This window comes from Thermobia domestica, chromosome 15 (assembly GCF_964235325.1).
Source record: "Thermobia domestica chromosome 15, izTheDome1.hap1.1, whole genome shotgun sequence".
In the NCBI taxonomy this organism is placed as follows: Eukaryota; Metazoa; Arthropoda; class Insecta; order Zygentoma; family Lepismatidae; genus Thermobia; species Thermobia domestica.
The window spans coordinates 41,869,261-41,890,127 of record NC_137468.1 but is presented as its reverse complement, the minus strand read 5'-3'; the positions used below and the strand labels follow the sequence as shown (position 1 = coordinate 41,890,127).

At 32.8% G+C, this 20,867-nt stretch overlaps 1 protein-coding gene across 3 annotated transcripts in view; it reads right to left on the bottom strand.

Annotated features, from left to right (window-relative positions):
* The window catches only part of LOC145670996 (multidrug resistance protein homolog 49-like), a 150,445-nt gene that overhangs the window by 63,076 nt on the left and 66,502 nt on the right, over positions 1 to 20,867 (bottom strand). For all 3 annotated transcript variants that reach the window (XM_081739632.1, XM_081739634.1, XM_081739633.1), the window contains exons 9-10: positions 7,846 to 8,035; positions 5,787 to 6,008 (exon numbers count right to left, since the gene is read on the bottom strand). In XM_081739632.1, the coding sequence (XP_081595758.1) occupies positions 5,787 to 6,008; positions 7,846 to 8,035 (412 nt within the window). The remainder of the gene's footprint in view (positions 1 to 5,786; positions 6,009 to 7,845; positions 8,036 to 20,867) is intronic.

The window sequence follows — 20,867 nt, the reverse complement described above, 5'->3', positions numbered from 1 at the left end:
TAGTCTCATCGACGCCTACCCAAATGCTGGAATCGCCAATATCCTTTCTGATTGTATCAAGTGTATTGTTGTATTCAGAATCCAAACACGTTTTCCTGAGTGTTGACTCACACGGTATCGATTGCTGGCACCACTTCTGTAAAAACTGTCGGAATGTTTCATTTTGAAGTGTGTTCCATGGGATGTTGGCAGCGACAAGGGCTCTAGCAAGATCCGCATTAAATGTGTTCGCAGTTCCAGATTCAGATCCAGATCCAGAAGGCTGAGTTAACTGTGTCTGTTTCTGTTGTTTCTTCGCTTTAGATTTGGCAAGATGTCCAGCACCATCAATGTGTTGCTTTAAGTGGCACTTCTTTTCCTGAGAAACCTTAAAAAAAAAAAAAAAAAAAAAACGCTTAGAAATATATTTTCAAATGCTTCTTACAAAACTAGTGAAGATGGTGGCGTTTTAACTTTAATTTCGGTTTCAAATTCTCTAATTTTCTTCGTGTACATTGCGACTAGTATTTTCAAACGGGTCAGTTCGGGTCAGCTTATTGTTGGACACCCTCAGTAACGGGTCGGGTCAGGTCAGCCTAACTCGGGTCACGAGTCTGGTATCGTTAGACCAACTCAGTTCACCAGTCGGGTCGGGTCAAACTATCTCGGGTGACCCGACTCGACCGGTGAACTGAGTTGGTCTAACGCTACCCGACCCGTGACCCGAGTTAGGCTGACCTGACCCGACCCGTTACTCGAGGGTGTCCAACCAAAAGTCGACCCGAACTGACCCGATTGAGAGCACTAATTGCGACAACTACCATCACTGTTTGCTTGCCTTTCTGGTCGTAATGTGCTTTTTTTTTTTTTTTTAATCGGTGAACGTTACATTATTGATTTAAAGTTGACAAAAAGGCAAACTTGTTGGTCTACCTCGTTAAAGACCAATATACCCCAGTCCCATTTCGAATCAGAACAGATCAAATAAAAGACTAATCGATGAGCATTTTACTTCAGAATAATCCCCAATTTACAGACAGAAGCAATAAAATTGTATATCAATATCTGAGAAATAATATTTAATTTTAAGCACTGTAACTAATTTAATTTTAAGCACTATATTTTATTTAATTTCGAATGCTGACACACTCCAACTTGGCAAAAATTAAAACATAATTTGGCAATATTTTGTTTGAGATTTGGATGCCAAAATAATTGCATGAAAAATTTCAAAATATCGTCCCTTTAAAATTTTCTTTAAAACTGTAATTTACAAAATTTTTAACTGATTTGAACCAAATTTTCCCCAAAATATGATTAAAATGTTTCAGTGTGAAAATCAGTGACCTGTCAAAAATTTAAAATAAGGGCCGTTTTAAAATTTCAAAAATTCAAAATTTTTGCAACTATCAACTGACAGAAACCAAAGTTAGAACGAAAATAAAGTATTAGCAATGCCTTAGTTGAGCGTGAACATCAGCATGATACAATAAATAAAATTGGCGTTTTTTAATTTTTTTTTTTTTTGGAAATTAGTTGTCTCTTGCGGCCCTGCGACAAAAGGTGTATGGATATTCTTCATCAGGAGAGAGAGAGAGAGAGAGAGCAATCGATTAGAATTCCTTTTTTTTTTTTTTTTTTTTGGCTTTGGGGAGAGAACATCAGAGACAAATTCTTCCTTTCTTAAGATCTGTCCTAAAATAAAATTATCCGCAATTGTAATTCTTGTTAGACGAGTGTCAGACTGTTCTTTTCTTGCCCCTGTGTGGAATTTATTTGTCTGTAACTATGGATGGAAATCAATAGCATCTTAAGACAATAGACAGTAGCACCTCGAGCAAAATTGATAAATAAAAAAACAAAGAGACAAACAAGTTTCTGCTTCGTAAAACAAGTTCTGAGACAATCTATGAACCTCAAACGCCGTTATTTAACTATTAACAGATCTTTTCTTTCTTTTTCGAGAAAAATAACAAAAAAAAAAAAAAAAAAAATGGCCTTTAAACATTTTTCCTATCTTTTATGCTTTTCAAGATATTGACATTTCTAGTTTTTCTTTCAAACTGAAATCCTCGTTTTTAGATATTTTCGGGATGAAAGGATATATCCAGTTTCCTTAACTTTTTAAAGATAATCAATATTGGCATTGCACATTTCTTCTTTCAAACTTTTGGAACTGTTGGCATTTAAAAAAAATTGAATCCCGCCTTTCTTAACTTCTTTCGTATTTTTTTTTTCTTTTGAAAAACGAGATAGCAAAAATATGTTTTCTTAAGCTCCTGAAACTGTCGAGTAATTGCTGGCATTAAACATTTTTCTCCGAAAAGAGGACCCCTTTTGGAGTTACTGACACAATATGTCAACTTTAACTTACATTGTTTTTAACCTTTACCGCTTTTTTTCGGGGGGGGGGGAGTCCTTCGGAAAGAACCGAGAATGCCATGTCCGCTTTTCTCAAGATCCCCGAGAATCCCTAAAACTGTTGAATGTGTAAGTCTAGACACTTTCTTCCATTAGCACTTTCAAAACCATCGTTCATATATTTCATTTAAGCAGGCTGCTAGAAGTCTTTACATTTTAAAGATTTTCCTGTGTTACAGGATTATTTTTATGTTTTTTCTTAACTGATCTAAATTCCATGTAAATTAGATTTTCACGAGTTCAGCAGCTCAGTAACGTTGTCTCTTAAAATAGTTAACCTCCCATTGATAAAGGTTTTACTTTAGCTAGCTATACAGAAACAAGGAGGGGGGGTGTACAATTGATTTAATTAAATTTATAAATTCTGTAAATAAAAATAGCTTTTCTTACCTGCTTGCTGCACAATGGACAAAAGATTATTCTTCCATCGTATGTTAGATCTGGAAATTCTTGCAACCACTGGCGAATCAAGGTACTTTTTGAAGACTTCTCCTTTGGCATTGTTGCGTATGATACAAAACTTCTTTTTAAGAATCCTCAAGATCTGTGACTGGGCTGTAAGCCGTTGAGTCCAATTGTTCATGCGTTGTAGAGACGATGTATCGTTCTTGAACTACGTGTTTAAGATAAATCACTGCACTGACCCGAAAATGATACATGGATGGATACTCCAGTCAACTGAACCGCGTCACTTCATGAATCGTTTCTGTTCGTGGACTTTGGTTTTTCCCAAATATTGAAAGCGAAGACCCGAAGAGATTCTTGCTTCAATAGAGCTGTGTGTTGATTTGTGAATGTGTGTGTGTAAACTATTGTCCAAATTCCAGAGAGCTGAACGGATCACAGAAGAGCTGAAGTGAGCCGCTACAGAAGAGAAAAGGTGGAATAGTTCCAAGAATGCAGAACGGCAGGGAGGGGAATATTGGTTACTGCGATATGCACTTAGCAATAGCTTTGGTTTTGCCCCTGGGGAAAGAGAGACAGACAGAAAGAGATAGAGATCTTTCAGTACAGTGTCTGCAGGATGCAAAGGGATGGTTTGTCTTTGTCTTTCACAAATGGGCTTGACCTTGAGCAGAAATAGCTCAACTTTTAGAAACAATTTTTTACATACAACCACCCTCTGCGTTTCACTTCTTCATACGAGTTAGACTAAAATTAGCCTCGACAAACACACTCACTCTGCCTTCAGATTTGTCAATTAAATTTCACTCAACACTAAAAAAAAAGTTTATTTAAAAAATACAGGAATTTTGTATTTTTTGCAGTTTTAGGCATTTTTAGGCCAAAACGGCCAAAATAGGCGCTAAACTCCATTTTAGGCATTTTTAGGGCACTTATAAAGTGTTTTAATAGGCTTAATTCCTCATGATTCGTAAAGATCCGAAGTATTTTTTACTTCCTATAAAGGGAACAAAATAGGCATTTGCCTTAAAATCCGAAGTCTAGTTATTATCAAGAGATACAAGGTTGAGGATAGAGTTGATTTCCTCCCTAACACGGGACGTCCAAAGACATTTTCGGAGAGACGGGAATCCGCAATAGTCCGAAAAAAAGGATCAACGAATCAAGGATCAACGAAAGGATCCGTAAAAAAGAATCAATCAGCTTCAAAAATCGCTGCCGAGGTTGGAGAATAAATGGGGATCGACGTGAGTCCCGATACAATTAGAAAAGTCCTGAGAAAAACTAGTTTTCATGGCCGCGTAGCATTCAGAAAGCCTCATATTAACAAAACAAAGAGGAAGAAAATACTAGTTTTGCGAAATAATACCAGTATATGAGTGCCAACTGATGGAACTACGTGATTTTTTCTGATGAAAGTAAGTTCAATATCTTCTGTTCTGATGGGAAGGTAATGGTGTGGAGAAGGAACAATACCGAGCTAGAGGAACAAAATTTGCAGCCGTCAGTAAAATACAACGAAGGGAGCGTAATGGTATAGGGCTGTATGTCAGCGTCTGGAGTAGATGAGTTGGTGTTCATTGAACAGATAATGAACAAACACCTACCTGCAAAGTCTCAAAGATAATTTAAAGAAGAAGGCAGAAAAATGTGGATATTAGATACATTCAAATTCTACCCGAAACACAGCTCATATTGTAAATCTGTGGTTACTATACAATTGCCCAAAGACATTCCATCCTCCTCTCCAGTCTCCAGATATGAACCCCATTGAACATTTGTGGGATAAACTAGAGAAACAAGTTCGAAATGTGTTATAAACTAGAGAAACAAGTTAGAAATGTGTTATAAACTAGACAAGCAAGTTCGAAATGTGTGATAAACTAGAGAAACAAGTTCGAAAAATATGCATAACCTCGAAGGCGCATCATCTGAAGGACGTGCTTCGTCAAGAATGGGCCAAGATTATTGTGGCATACACTCGCAAAATTGTGACTGGTACGCCAAATAGACTACATGCAGTTCTTAAGCAGAAAGGACTGCCTACTAGATATTGAGTTTTATATTTTTTACTCGATAAGTGTCATATCTGGTCAGGTGTCCGAATAATTTTGCAACACCCGAATTCGTATTGTGTTTGTTTTGATCTCGCTACTTTACATTGTTTGTTAAGTTATTTTATTTTCGAGGTGTATAATTGTTTATGTTTGTTGGATGTCTGAGAAAATGATAGCATATTATTTGCATTTGCTTTTTCTTTGAAATAAATCCCATATTTTGTTCAAACACTATAGTGTCCGAATAATTCTGCTAGTCACTGTATGTTGAGTTTTCTACATTTAAAAACTATTGGAATATAGTTATTTTAAATACATGAAATGATGATAATGAAATTTTAACTTTTAAATTGACATGAAAACACAAGATTAACACAAGATGTCATTTTTAATTTGTTATTTGTTTACATGCAAGGTGACTACTGTTCTGTATTTAAAACTTAATTCACTAATAAAATATAAGTGTTAAATGATTCATTAAAATGTTGGTAAAATCCAGTGACTCTATCGTATTTTATGATGTTTTCCACTCAATTCTATTTATTTGATATTGATACAGTAACTGGTATAGATTAACTTTGATACCATTAATTATAAAAACAAAGGCAAAAGTAAATATTGTTATATAAATAAAGATTAAACAATCAAGAATAAAAATTGAAAGTAATTAACAACCCATGATATCAGATAACAAATGACATTATTTTCCTGTTGTATGTATTTACTTTTGCGCAGTAAATCCAATTTGAAACTTCAAAAAGTGAAAAGTTTTTCAACTATGTTCAAATATCAAGTTACTCAAATACTATTGAAATATACAGATTTTCTTTTGAAATGTAATTGAAATAATACAATAGTTTTCTAGTTTTTTTAAAGCAGAAACTATCAACACAAATTCTAAAGATAGGAATATTTGTTGACTACCTTGACATGCTTTCCTGAGTACCAGAATGTAACACTTGAAAACTTGATAATTCCTTTAAATTTTTGAATGATCTTTCCTTCATATTCTGGAGCTCCCATTGGTGGTATACGTTGCAAAACACGAAATATGGGAATACTAGCTAGTTTGGCTCGTGCGAAGACGTGAATGTTTTCTCTAAGCCAAGTGACGTCTGTTATTATTTGTAGTGCACTTAAGTAAATCTGTAACAAAAATCGAACATGATAATGAAAATTTTGTGAGTGCTTTTCAATATGTAACTTAATACGGATATATTGCTAATATAGCTATGATGAATGAAGTCATTAACTTTATTGCTGATGTTTAAGTTGAAATGACTCAGGGGCGGATCCAGGACGGAATTCTGGGGGGGGGACGGTTGTAATACTTCTATTTAGAGCTACTTTTAAGAGCTCCAAACTCTGGGATGGGTTTTATTTATATATAAAAATAAGAAAGTTTCCTCTTCTAGGGGGAGCGATCGCCCACCCCTGGATCCGCCATTGAAATGACTTCTAGAGAAGAAGTCACGAGAAGAAAAGACTTCTAGAAAATATTAAAATAGTATATTTGTACATTCTTCTACCACATGCACTCTAATAGTCATTTGTTTTTATGTCGTCACTTGGAACATTTATCTGTCATGTTCTAGGTACGTCCTTTAGGCACAGTGCATACTGTTTCAGATACCCTAACAGCACAAGATGTGCTAGGCATGCGCCATTTAGGTGTTCTGAATTCGTCTCCCACATTTGATGCATTTCTAAGCGACTGTGTACTAGAAACAACAAACGCATCAACTTTATTAGATGGCTACTGTCGCCGATCATTTGAAAGTGAATATGGAAGAACCATGAAATAAAGTAAATAGACACTCGTCATTTTGTTATAAAATTACATGGCGAGCAGATTTGATCTGATCCCAAACGGTTATCGTCGAATATACGAGGATAAAGGAGCACTCTGATTAGTCAAATTCAAAAGACCTCAACAATTTATCCCTCTACAAGCACCTCCGTGGCCAAGTCGGAAGAGCACGCGGCTAGTAATCCAAAGATTGGTGGTTCACGCCCAGACTGGGGTACATTTTTTTTACTTGTTTAAAGTGTTTTTTAGACCCACCTTAATGTAAACACATTACGCACATAGCTGATTTAACATATTTTGGGGAAGTAATTTTGTGGTTCATTGACGCTTACGGCATGGGGAACATATGTAGAACATACTAGGCACGTTCCTCAGGTACATTACATGTCAGGCGTGTGCCTAGGGCGGATATAGGTTGTGACTATCACTTGCTATCCATGTGATCTCTTTCTCAGAGGTACATAAGGCACATACTGGACACATTCCCATGTACCTTAGGGAACATGATAGGCATATGCCTGCTATATAATTGTGCTGTTAGGGAGAGCATTTCAAACAAAAGACTTTTCGTAACTGTAATCACCATATTGAATCCGTCATTTTGAATTTTGTAATTTTGACGTTAGATTCTGTATCAGCTGTTTAAAAAGAAAACCCTTTCAGTATGTTTTCCCATACATTAAATGCAGGGGCGGATCCAAGACCGACTTCTGGGGGGGGGCCGGTGGGTTGTCATACTGCTAATTTTAAGGGCTCCAAACTTTGAGATGGGTTTTATTTATATATATAAAATAAGAAAGTTTCCTCTTCTGGGGGGGCGATCGCCCCCCCTGGATTCGCCCCTGATTAAATGATTGTTTTCTGTCTATGCTTGGAGACCACCCGTACTGTTTAAAGGGTGGTTTCTACCCTTGAACCCGCACCATTGCCGAAATAAAAAAATACGTGTCGATTACATTTTGATGTTCTACAAGTATGCAAAGTTTCATTCATATCGGTGAGTGACACTTAAGTAAGTCTCCTTGTGAGAATCTAATATTTTGTAGAAAATCATCATACAAAATATACCATATTATATTACATTTTTTACTTGTTAAAAACAAGTACTACTTACATTTTATCCACTACAATACTCAACATTAGTATACTTCGCAGATATTTGAAAATACTTACAATGAGAAAATTTCTGGGTGAGTTTCGTTCTCGGTGAGCAGCGTTTGCTTCTGACAATATAGTTACACTACACCAATAGCAAAATCCATAAATTGCATAGACACAAAACCAAATTATGGCACCCTCTAGACCAGAAAATATTCCTCTGTGTACTCCAACTTTAAACGTTTCACGTAAACTGACATTGTAACTGAAATACACAAAATATACCGTATATACTGTATATCCATCTTATGCAAGACCAAAAGAGAAAGCAAATCTATCCATCTCATGAAAACTCAAAATAATCAACAAATTTCTGCAATATTTCAACATTAATATAACTTTAAAATGAAATGAAATCTTTTAGTTTCACGTCCCACGATTATGTCCTTTAGGCTAAGGAAGACGGATGATTAAGGGAAGTGGATGATGATGGAATAATTGGTGGAATGAGAATGTGGGAGGAAACGGTTGTACCATGTGAAAACTTACGGACACAATGTTGTCCGCCCAGAGCCCTAGCTAGGAGAGGCGGTTGCCCTGGGCGCTGATAGCAAGGGGGCGCCGAACGACCAAGAAAAAGTGTTAAAGTGTTGGAAAAGAGCAAACGACGCGTCGCCCCGAAAAGGTATTGGCACCCTATTAAAATCAATATTATTGTCGGTTTGCAAAGGAATACATTTGTTAAATATTTTCTTGCTCGCTCCGTTCCACTCGCAATTTACACATTTCAATAAGAGTCACAACAAATTTTTACTTATTACTTTGATTGGTTAATGACAATGTTATACACAAGATGCCGAGTAATGACTTATAGTGTACACAGGAACGGTTTCAAAATCGGAAACTGCCAAAGTCTGAAATACGTGTTCGGCTTTGTGATAGTGATGAATTTGCTTTTCTACCCAATCGGATTAATCACGATGGTGAGAGTAAAGATATGAAAATGTGAGGTGTGAAGAGTCACATGCTAGCTGTTGTTTGCGCGGGAATATTAAAAATGAACGTAAACAAGGGTAATAATAACATTTTCGAACTTGTAGAATAGGGGCTTAAGGGGTCAGAACTTCGTCGTCGTCGAATGAATGTCGTTTTTTTCAAAGACATCACTACGAGTGACTTTTCTTTATTCCATTTAAATATGAAATGCTTCCAATTTGAGGGAATTTATTACGATAATTTCTCCATCAGCTACTTGTATCACCAGGATATTTTTTGTGCATACGTATTTAGTTGTCTTTTGTTTCATCTATCTACATACATACAAAGTATTACTATATATATATATAATGTATGTGTGTGTGTGTGTTTTATGTGTGAACGTGTGTTAGTGTATTTTTAATATGTTAATTAATAATAAGTAATCTTAAATTCAGAACGTTCATTCATTAATAAATTAAGTAATTACAAACATGTAGTAGCCAAACTATATCTTGGATTTTAATTTCAAACATTAAATATATTCTTCACTGCATCGATTAATATTTAGAAATTCACAAAGAAGGCTCCTTCTGAGTTTCCGTTATACTTCATAATATATATATATATATATATATATATATATATATATATATATATATATATATATATATATATATATATATATATATATATATATACGTATATTTTTTTACCGTATAAAAGAACTAACTGTATGGCCTATGGAACCCGAAGGTTCAATACCGCGTTCATAAAGCCTCTCCAACAGTGTTTTATCCAGGCATCTTAGGAGAAGAAAATTTCCCTCCAAAGTTGTAGAATTTTCCCCAAAAATTTTGAAGGAGAATTTTGGCCTACAGAAAGCACATAATGTTCATTGTAGAAGTCGCTTATTAAATTTAACCTCAGCTAATGTAGCGACAAAAATAAAAGATCGTAAAAAGCTTTTTTGGCCTTCAACAGACTATGGAAGTTATTTCATGTCACCGAAAAATCATACAAAGTTAAAAGCACTACAAGCTATCATGAATAATTTCAATCTGGAGCTTCTGAGGGTAGGAGACAGTCGTTAGACGCCTTACTTTCGATCTGTCAAGGCCCTTGCTGCAGGCAGCAATCGTAGTTATTCTACAAGAAATACATACAGAATTGTCATCAAAGGCAGGAGGATTGTTGTTAGTAGTCCAGAACTAAAACTTAAGAGTATTATTGTTCGCTATATTGGAAGTTTTAAAAGCAATTAATTTGGTGACTACTTTTACAGCCCGAAAAGCCTGCTCTTAGTGATTTACCGGTGAAAGTGTAAGTGCAATCTCTCGTTTAAAGGATATTATGAGATATTCATCTACTTATTTGGTAACATTTCATAAGTACACAAGAATGTAATGGAAGAAACTCTGTACGCATTTCTGGAGTTGTGCGACCATATGTGATAGCTTTGCTAGAAAATTTTGATAGAAAATTTGGAGTACCATTGACAATTTCTTTTTATCTCCCTAAGTTTTCAACTGTGATGACATTATGCTTATGGATAATGCAATACTAGAACTCAAATCTTTGTGTGATTTTATTTCTTTGAATTTTGAAGCGTGTGTAACTGAATATAAGTGTTTTCATTCAATTTGAAAGTAGTATCCAGAGAAGGATATGAAGTTGAGTGATTGAGAACGGTTTTTCCTACACTACGACATCTCGCTGCCATATTAAGTGTATGTCCTATAGGTACCTGGAAAGTTGAAAGATCATTCTCAAGTATGGCACGAATTTGTACTAAAGACAACGACTTACACCACATCACTTAAGTTCACTTGTGTTAATATCCGTGAAAGGTTCTTGTGAACTGAAACTTTTCCATAGAAGAAACATTATAAAAAAATGCACCCCCCCAAAAATTGCACTGCCTTCTTTTAAAACTTAAAATGTAATATGTGTTGGTTTATTAAAATATATATTTAAATATTTAGTTCATGAAACGGTAAGAACCTCCTAGATTAGTCTTAATATTTTAATAACTGAATAAATATGAATCTTTATCTGATCAAAATATCATTAGTAATAGTTCTTGTATATGGAAAATCTTTATATTGCAATAGTTAAAAATTAATGTGTAGCAATGAAGAGCAAAGATACAGTTCTCTGAAAGTATATAGACCGTTTCTTCTTATTATATAAAGGTGCATAAGGTACATGGTTTCGTTTCCACATTTTTAATGGGCTACCCCCTAGAACTTCATATTCCCCCCCAAAAAAAAACGTGGAGACTGGACAAAACACTGCTCTCCAATGCCTTCTTTCCTTACCCAACTGGATCCAGTTTCTACTTTGCATTCCTATTTCTGCGAGATCCATCTTAATATTGTCCTCCTATCTAGGTCTTCCTAATAGGCGTTTTCCGATTCGACTTGCAGTCAAAACTTTGAAAGCGTTCCTACTTTCTTCCATTCTTGCTACATGACTAGCCACCGTGAGCCTCCTAGATTTGATTACTCTAACAATGTTTGGTAAAGGGTATATAAATCATACAGTTCCTCGTTATGAAGTTTCCGCCATTGCCTATTCCCGTTCTATTTGGGTCCGAATATTCGTCTCAGGATTTTATTCTTAAATACTTTCAGTCTGCATTCTTACTTTGATGTAAGTGACCATGTTTCGCAAGCATATAGAACAACAGGCATGATTATCGTTCTATATATATTAAGCTTCAAAGTTCCCGACAGAATTAGCGACGAAAAAATATTTTGAACTTAATAATAACACGAATTCCCTGTTTTCAGTCGACCTTTAATTTCTTCATGGATATGATTTTGGACTGTTAATATTGATCCTAGATATTTGAAAGTGTTCACTTTATCGAAAGCATTATTTGATACTTTGACGCATCCATAATTTGCAGTATTACGATCCCAACAAACTTCCATGTATTTAGTTTTTTTTTCCTGCATACTTCTAAATCTGCAAGCGATTATTAAGGCCTCTGCATTTCTTTCTATTGTTTTCCTATCATCTCCTATCAGATTTATATAATCATCATACACCATAACCTGGTGAATACCATTTAGCTCTAGGCCCTGGTTGCTATCTTCGATTGTCCTTATAGTATACTTCAGAATGAAGTTGATAAAATAATAATAATGTCGATAACACATCTCCTTGTTTCAGGCTATTTTCGACGTGGAAGCTCGTGGACAAGAATTTTCCTACTCGGACTCTCCTGAATTTTCCTTTCCCCACTAACATTAGTTTTTAACTGCGTGTCAAAGCAATGTTTCCATCTATTCAAGATGTCATCTGTATGAATGGGAATTGTTCCATCATATCTTTTTAAATTATACGCGTGAGGTTGATACCCTTTCTTAAATTAGGTGATGCCCTTATACATGTCTTGATTTTTTTTCACTATTATCTCCAAGTTCATTAATTTTAGCTTTCAGAAATTCGCGTTTCGTTGTTCTATAGCCTACATTTTGGAAGTTTCACATCTGATGTTAACGAAGTTTTGTGCAGTTATATCGTTCGGATTTTGCAGCCAAAGCAGTTTCGCCTGTTTTCCCTTCTCCGCTAGTTTGGCGCATTCCTGGACGAACCATGGTTTGTTCCTATATTTTCGCGTGCCTCATTTTTTCTTTTGCTGAAATTTCAATGCCATCCCTAATTTGAACCCAAGTATTTTCAACACTAGTGCTCTCTCAACCCAAAACCGAGAATCTATTCGACACTTCAATCTGGTATTCCCTTCTAGCCTGGTTCTCCTCTAATTTCTTTAAACTAAACTTCTTCGTTTATAGATGTTGAATATTCCCTTTATATAGCGATAATCTTTCTCTTATTTCGCTGCTATCAAATAGTGATCAGTATCACAGTCGGGTCCTCTGAACGACCAAACATCAATGTATTTTTCTTCCTACTAAAACGTGATCAATTTGATTGTGTGTTCTTCCATTTGGCGATATTTATGAACATCATGATATGGGAATTTTGTACTCTTCACGATAAGGTTTTTGGATGTTGCCGTCGAACGCCGTTTGTCATTACTTTCATTATGCAGACTTTCATTCCCTATAATCAGTTTGAAAATAACCTCTCGTCCTACCTTTGCATTGAAATCCTCTAATAAAATTGCCATATGATATCCTGGGACTTGGTCGAATACCCTTATATCGTCATCCTTATCTTCCGTTGAGACATATGCATTTAAAACAATATCACATCACTGACCCATAAGAGAAATAAAAGAAAGTCTATCGTGGTCATATACAGAATAAAATTACAAAAGTTTACAATTATTACTAGAAATTAATGCTGTACCCATTTCGAACATTTTAAAAGCACATAGTTTCTAATGTATTGAAATTTCGTTTCTTATCGGTAGTATGAAACGTTGTAAATAGCTGTAAATTTTCATAACTGTTCTCCAAGTGGATTTGAATACAACCAAATGTAGTTTTGTGAAGCTTAACAAAAGTCAAAGAAAGCCTCTTGAAAACAGCTCTTATTTGTAAAATAATACATGATGATCGTTTTTGGCTGCTACAATGGTCTATGCAAGCAGCTTAATAAAAACTCAGCATAGCATAACAATAAAAACTAAGCTACTTCTCTTATATGCAAACAAAAAGAAAAAATAAAGAGTCTGGTATGGTGAGTGTAGAGGGCGCCGAAATCTCTAGCTACTGCTCTATGTCTACCATAAACTTACTTGGCTGAGGATCGAATCAGAAACACAAAATAAAGTTATTTCAAAAAAAAATTATAATACGTTAGATAAAGCTTTTCAAACCGAAATTTCAAGTATCAGTGGAAGACATTAAAAATTTTAGAAGAGCATAACTAAAATATTATGATAATGTTTATTTAATACCTCACTACTTTACAGATGAAAAGCCATCGACTTACAATATATGGAAGAAACATTTGTATATGAGTTTTAAAAGTTGCTTCTGATTTTTTGAGAATTTTATGAAAGTAGGATACCCTTTATTAATATGAAAAGTGTCTTGTGTTGTTTATTAAAAACATGGTATATATATTGATATTTATTTCAAAAACTCGAATGAGAACAACACTATAATGAAAACAAGATTAGCAAAGCATGGTAGGGAATTATTATTTCTTATATAATAAATATGGATATATTTGGTAATGTTATATAAAGGTAATCAAGAAAATTCTGTCGCTTTTTGTGAAGATCTGTGTTCAATTGGCTCTCACCAGTGCCGTGCCATGGAAAATCAGCGCCCGGGTATACGACGGCGCCCCTATACATATGAGTAAGGTCGACAGAATTGAAATGTTTGTTGCAAGACAAGATTTTGAAATGATGAGAAAAGATAGTTTTAAGCTAATTACGCAGAAAGAAACTGTAAATTTGTTGTATCGGTTGAGAATGAAAAAACGATAAAGATTCAATCTGTAGAATATGTAATCTATCTAATGGTTACAAATTTCTCTATATTGAAGAAATAATGCATATTGAATTAAGTATTGATAAAAAAATAACATATTTTAAAACAAAACTCTAGTTGAACATTTCCCTTTTGACTTTAAAAAGAACGATACGAGCACGTTTCAAGCAGACAAAAATTCTAGTTCGGAAGAAGGAAAATTATTATTTCTTATTTGGTTTATAGAAACGGAACTTTGACGATTTGATATTAAATAACTAGCAATGGTGATGTATTAAGTGTAAAAAGCATACTGATTGAAAGGAATATACCATTAAAATAGAACGAACCAAAAATGAAAGATATCTGAAGAAAGATGTACGCGATATATGCGGTATTTATTAAAACGCGATTGGTAAAGAAAGATTGATCAGAAGAAGATAAAGGTATTAGAAAAGAAATTATTGAAGAAATACATAAACCACCACGAAAGAATTTTGAAAGATTAAATATTATTATAAAATGAATTGATTTATGGCAAGCAGATCTTGTGGAAAATTGATACTGAAGTATTAAACAGAATTTCAAAAAATAAATAATGATTACAAGTATTTACTAACGATGTGATGTATTTTTAAACTTACGTTTGCTAGTTTCGTTAAAGACCGGTGTTAATGATGTTGCAAAAGCGTTTGAATCAGCATTAAAAATTAGAAAAACCTAACAATTTACAAATAGACCATTGAAAATAATTTTATAACGAAGACTAGTCATGCCAAATTTAATCACTGCAGCCCTACAAGAAGTGTTCAATAATTTGGAGGTGTAAAAGGTGTTTCATATAAGTAACATGAAAAAGAGTTTTTAGTTCCCTATAAAACCACTCTAAAGTTGAATTTTTTTATTTTTACTGATTTAGTTAGGTAGTGCTAACGAAAACGTACAAGCATACTGAATTTCAAGATTTTATTCCAATTCTAAGTACCTAAAATATAAGCTTATAGGTCCAAAAATAAGGCCCATGTAAATAACACAGGAAAATTCTTCATCCCCTCTTTAAACTCCCTAAAAATTTAAAATATTCACTTTTGGTAATTTTCCTGTGGGTTAGTTCCGGAAAGGTATAATCATGCCAAATTTAATCATTGTAGCCCTACAAGAAGTGCTCAATAATTTGGAGGTGTAAAAGGTGTTTCATATAAGTAACATGAAAAAGAGTTTTTAGTTCCCTATAAAACCAGTCTAAAGTTGGATTTTTTTATTTTTACTGATTTAGTTAGGTAGTGCTAACGAAAACGTACAAGCATACTGAATTTCAAGATTTTATTCCAATTCTAAGTACCTAAAATATGAGCTTATAGGTCCAAAAATAAGGCCCATTTAAATAACACAGGGAAATTCTTCATCCCCTCTTTAGACTCCCTAAAAATTTAAAATATTCACTTTTGGTAATTTTCCTGTGGGTTAGTTCCGGAAAGGTATAATCATGCCAAATTTAATCATTGTAGCCCTACAAGAAGTGCTCAATAATTTGGAGGTGTAAAAGGTGTTTCATATAAGTAACATGAAAAAGAGTTTTTAGTTCCCTATAAAACCACTCTAAAGTTGAATTTTTTATTTTTACTGATTTAGTTAGGTAGTGCTAACGAAAACGTACAAGCATACTGAATTTCAAGATTTTATTCCAATTCTAAGTACCTAAAATATGAGCTTATAGGTCCAAAAATAAGGCCAATTTAAATAACACAGGGAAATTCTTCATCCCCTCTTTAGACTCCCTAAAAATTTAAAATATTCACTTTTGGTAATTTTCCTGTGGGTTAGTTCCGGAAAGGTATAATCATGCCAAATTTAATCATTGTAGCCCTACAAAAAGTGCTCAATAATTTGGAGGTGTAAAAGGTGTTTCATATAAGTAACATGGAAAAGAGTTTTTAGTTCCCTATAAAACCAGTCTAAAGTTGGATTTTTTTATTTTTACTGATTTAGTTAGGTAGTGCTAACGAAAACGTACAAGCATACTGAATTTCAAGATTTTATTCCAATTCTAAGTACCTAAAATATGAGCTTATAGGTCCAAAAATAAGGCCCATTTAAATAACACAGGGAAATTCTTCATCCCCTCTTTAGACTCCCTAAAAATTTAAAATATTCACTTTTGGTAATTTTCCTGTGGGTTAGTTCCGGAAAGGTATAATCATGCCAAATTTAATCATTGTAGCCCTACAGGAAGTGCTCAATAATTTATGTCAGCCCATGTAGTTTTATATATAGTTAGGATTTTAAGGAATTGATGAAAAATATAACATTCATCATTGCTCAACTTATAGTGGTAAAGAGCTTTTGTCGTAGAACATTTTAACAAAACATGCGGAAAAAATACTACTCAGGGAAATTATAAATGGTTACAAGTATGGCAAAAATTGGTTGATGAGTAATAATAAATCGAATTCATAGAACAATTAGCATGAAACCTGTAGAAGTTAATAGAAAGAATGAACAAGTAATATTGGAGAATATGTATAAGAAAAAATATGAATGTGTTAAAAACAACGGAGAAATTGGTGATTATGTTCGTATAAGTAAATCTAAAGGTTTGTTTGAAAAAGTATATAAACCCAAATGCTCAACGAAAGTATTTGTCATTGATGAGGTTATAACTTACGCCAACATACAGAATAAAAGATACAAATAACGAAGAAGTTAAAGAAAGATTTTTATCAATCAGAATTATCAAAAACTGAATATAAATACTGTATGAGTATATTATATAAAAACTTGTAAAAAAAGGTAATAAAATATATATTAAATGGTTAAGGTTTGATGATTCACATGGTAAATAAAAGTAAGGCAATATTGTAATTTAATGTGTTTATCGTTTATGTAGATATACATAAAAGAATTTCTTTATACAAAAAAGAATGAATATTTAACTTCTAATATTTAACAATATATGCTACGAACGAATTACCGACAATTATTTGTAGTCTATTTGGTGATTTTGAATTTATTATCGATAAATCTACAGAATATTTCAACGCTACTAAATTTAATCAAGATGGTGGCAAAGAATTTTTGAATTGGAATAAGAATAAGCATTCAAAAAAGTTAATAGCTTATTTTTCTAACAAATTAAGTGCTTTTGATCAGAAAGGCTTAAATAAAGCAACATATGAAGTGAAAATTGCCGGCAAGCGAAATTAACAATATTTTATCAGGAACATATATTTATTAAAAATCTTTCTGGATATTGTACATAGTCATCTGCTAAATTTTGTGATAAATGTTATTATATTATTGAAGATTATTTCGTTCAAGATTTAAAAAATATATAGACAATAATAAAAACTGCAAACTAGAATTGAACAATCAATGAACGAATTAAGATTGGAAAATGAATATCTCAAACCAATAACATCAGAACATACAGAACATCATAAAATACATAAATTGCTCGTTGTTAAAGGAATCTATCAAAAGCAAAATTAAAACAAATAATAGCACAACACGATGCTGATAAGATATTTACATAGCTACAAAACTGCGAGATATATCGTTTTTAGTTTTAAGAGTTCAACAATGTAATATAAACTTAAGACTACTGCGTTAGAGAAAAATACCTACATATGACTCTACTATCAGAAATTATTGATCCTAATTCAGTTAATCTATTGAATAAAGTTAAAGAAAAATATGATTGTATAATTTATTATAGTTGTCATGTAGATTTTAAAAAATTGAATATGATGATCAAGATGGTTTCATTGTAAATTTGATTTTATGCGTTAAAAATTCCAATTAATAAGAATAGAAATGGATCTTTAGTGTATTTTTTACATTAAAGCGTAGATGAAACAAACTTTCTGCCATTTCTTTAAACGCCATATTTAACACATCTCCCAAATTTGGGTTATTATGACTTTTTCTTACTATAGTCATTCAATCTAAATAAAGTCTAAATTCATAGATAAACTCTATAGAAAAGTCTTGATATTGAGAGTTATGATACCAAAACACACTATCTTTAAATTCCAAACTCCTAAGATGAAAGATCCTCATAAGCGTTCAGAGGCCGCTGTGGTTCAATGGTAGAGCGTTCACCTCTGGTGCATGGGGTATTTGGTTCGATGTCAGATTGCGCCAAGTAAGTTTTGTGGTGCACAAACACCGTGGATTCTCTCGTTTCCTTCCACTTTCTTCATTCCACCATTTCATTCATTTCTCATCATCACCGTCTCCTTTAGCCTAGCCGGCATAACCATGGGACTTAAAACTTCTTGTTCTTAAAACTTCTTGTAAAGATTTTATTTTCTGATAAACGTTGATACATTGAAAACATGATTCATCTGCTCTATCAGCATAATCTCTTATAATGCCCTCTGATAAAGTTTGATGTGATGATAAGTTAGACCAACAGAGTTTATCAGCATGTTTTCGTATAAAGTCTTCTTCTGAAAATTTACTTCCACCAGATATATTCTCAAAATTAATTTTATCTATAATTCATTAATAAAATCTTCAGACAAGTTTCGGTATAAAGATATCCCAATTAGCCTTATATACAAATTCTCTAATAAAATCTGATAATTCTGAAAATATCGTAAAGTCTTTTGAAATTAATCTTATTTGAAAATTCTCTTACAAAATTTTCTGATAGTTGCACCTGTAGTATGATTTTCCAATTGACTTTGTGTTGATATTACGTATGAAATTTCCTGTAATATACTAAAATTCATATTCATCGTTATATTCATTATAACAATTTTGAGACAATTACTCTTCAAAGAATGATTCTGATACTTCATGTGACCAATCCGTAGTATATCTACAAAAATATTTTCTATAATGTATACGTTATTATCTTTAGTTACTTTTTTTGAACCGATGATCTAACATGTTAATAGAAATGATAAAATCAATGTTGACTTCATTAGCATAATCGTGACAAATGATCACATACACAATCGAACACAAGTTTAAGAGAATATTTCTCTAGCACACGACATGTTCAATTGTAATACTTGTGAATTCTGTGTAAATGTAAATTAATTTCATTTCATATAAAATCATATTTCTAAAAGATTTCCTATATAATAAATATAGAAAGATATTGCAATCTAACACACGATCGACTTAAACTAATTCGTAACTTTATTAAACTATTAAGAGCATCAATAGAAATATAAATATTGTTAAAAGGAAAAGAAACGTTGTTCAAAGAAAAAAGAAATACTATTAAAAGAACAAGAAATGATAATAAATCAAAGATACACATCAGAAGAAACTTGAACAGTAAAAGTAAAAATGAACCCGTCAATAAAAATGACCGTTATAATGAGATAGATTTTTAAGTGCATATATGTTTAAAAATTGATTAGATTTATATTAAATTATTTATTGACTTTGAGGGGACGTTTCCATGAAAGTGTTATTGCTAATACAACATATTAATAAACGTAATGATTTAGAGGGCCATACAAATAATAATTCTAGTATTCGAAAAGTGAAAATGAAACGCTCAAAAGAAAATGTTTCATATAGTAAATAGAAGATGAATTATATTAGTAGTAATGCTAAGAAGGAATCTAAAAATGAAATAAAATCAAACGTTAAAAGTAAAGAACAAGAAGGTGAGAAATTTAAGTAAACATACAGTAGTTAAATGTAAAAAGCATTGTAAAGAAAAGACCACAAGACGTTATTCCCAATTAAGAAAAGCTGAACTGATTGACCGTATTAAACAATATAAAAGAACAAAACAGATTAAAACTTAGACAAATATTTGCATGTAAACAAGACATTTTTAAAGAACCTAAAGTGTAAACTGAAACATCACCATTCGAAGTAAAATAGTAGTATATAGCATATAGAGATGCAAGGGCTCGGTAAAAAACCGGCTTTTTTTGAAAAAACGGTTTTTTCTGCTTCGCTTTTTTGCTTGGGAAATTTTGGGCTTTTTTGAAAATTTTGCTTTAATCTATAATGCAGACTTTATTTCGCTTCTCTACAACAAAAAAGCTCATTTAGTTAGAGGTTGATGTAGATAATAATATGAAACCTCGAAAATAAACCATGAATTTCAAAAAGATTTTTTTTAATTCTTAACATATTTACATTAGGAATTCCAAAGGATTAACCAATATATGTAATAATATTTTAACCTATTATATATACAATAAAAACTTAAAAATGATACATAAATAACTAGCAAAATTGTATGTAATATTTTTACTTCAAAATATCACACACCCACTGTTTGAAGCAAAATAAAGAAAAAAACATGAGAGAAATATGCACATCAAGAGCTTCGTTTCGGGTAGATCTGTACATTCTTCAAATTTTTCAGTTAAGTTTTAACTTTCATATACATTGTATGAATATTTCGAACAAATTTTTCACTGATTGATCACATACGTAATAATCTGTTACCACCTACCAGGTGCTTCGGATCTGCAAAATCGGTAAAACTCCAAATTCTGTAATACAATGATTGTTCCTTAAGCTTGTTAAGAATCGGGAAAGTATCGAATTTTCTCTTCATGGATCATATACGTAATAGACGGTTCATCTGAGCGTATGGTTTGCTAGGCTGTAGAATATATAACCACCACCATCACGGTTTACCCAGTCCTGAAGGTTTCTGAATTTTTAACAAGAAAATTCAACATATCGTTACATAACTTTTTTTTACCAAAAAGAAAGACTATGGAATACATTTAA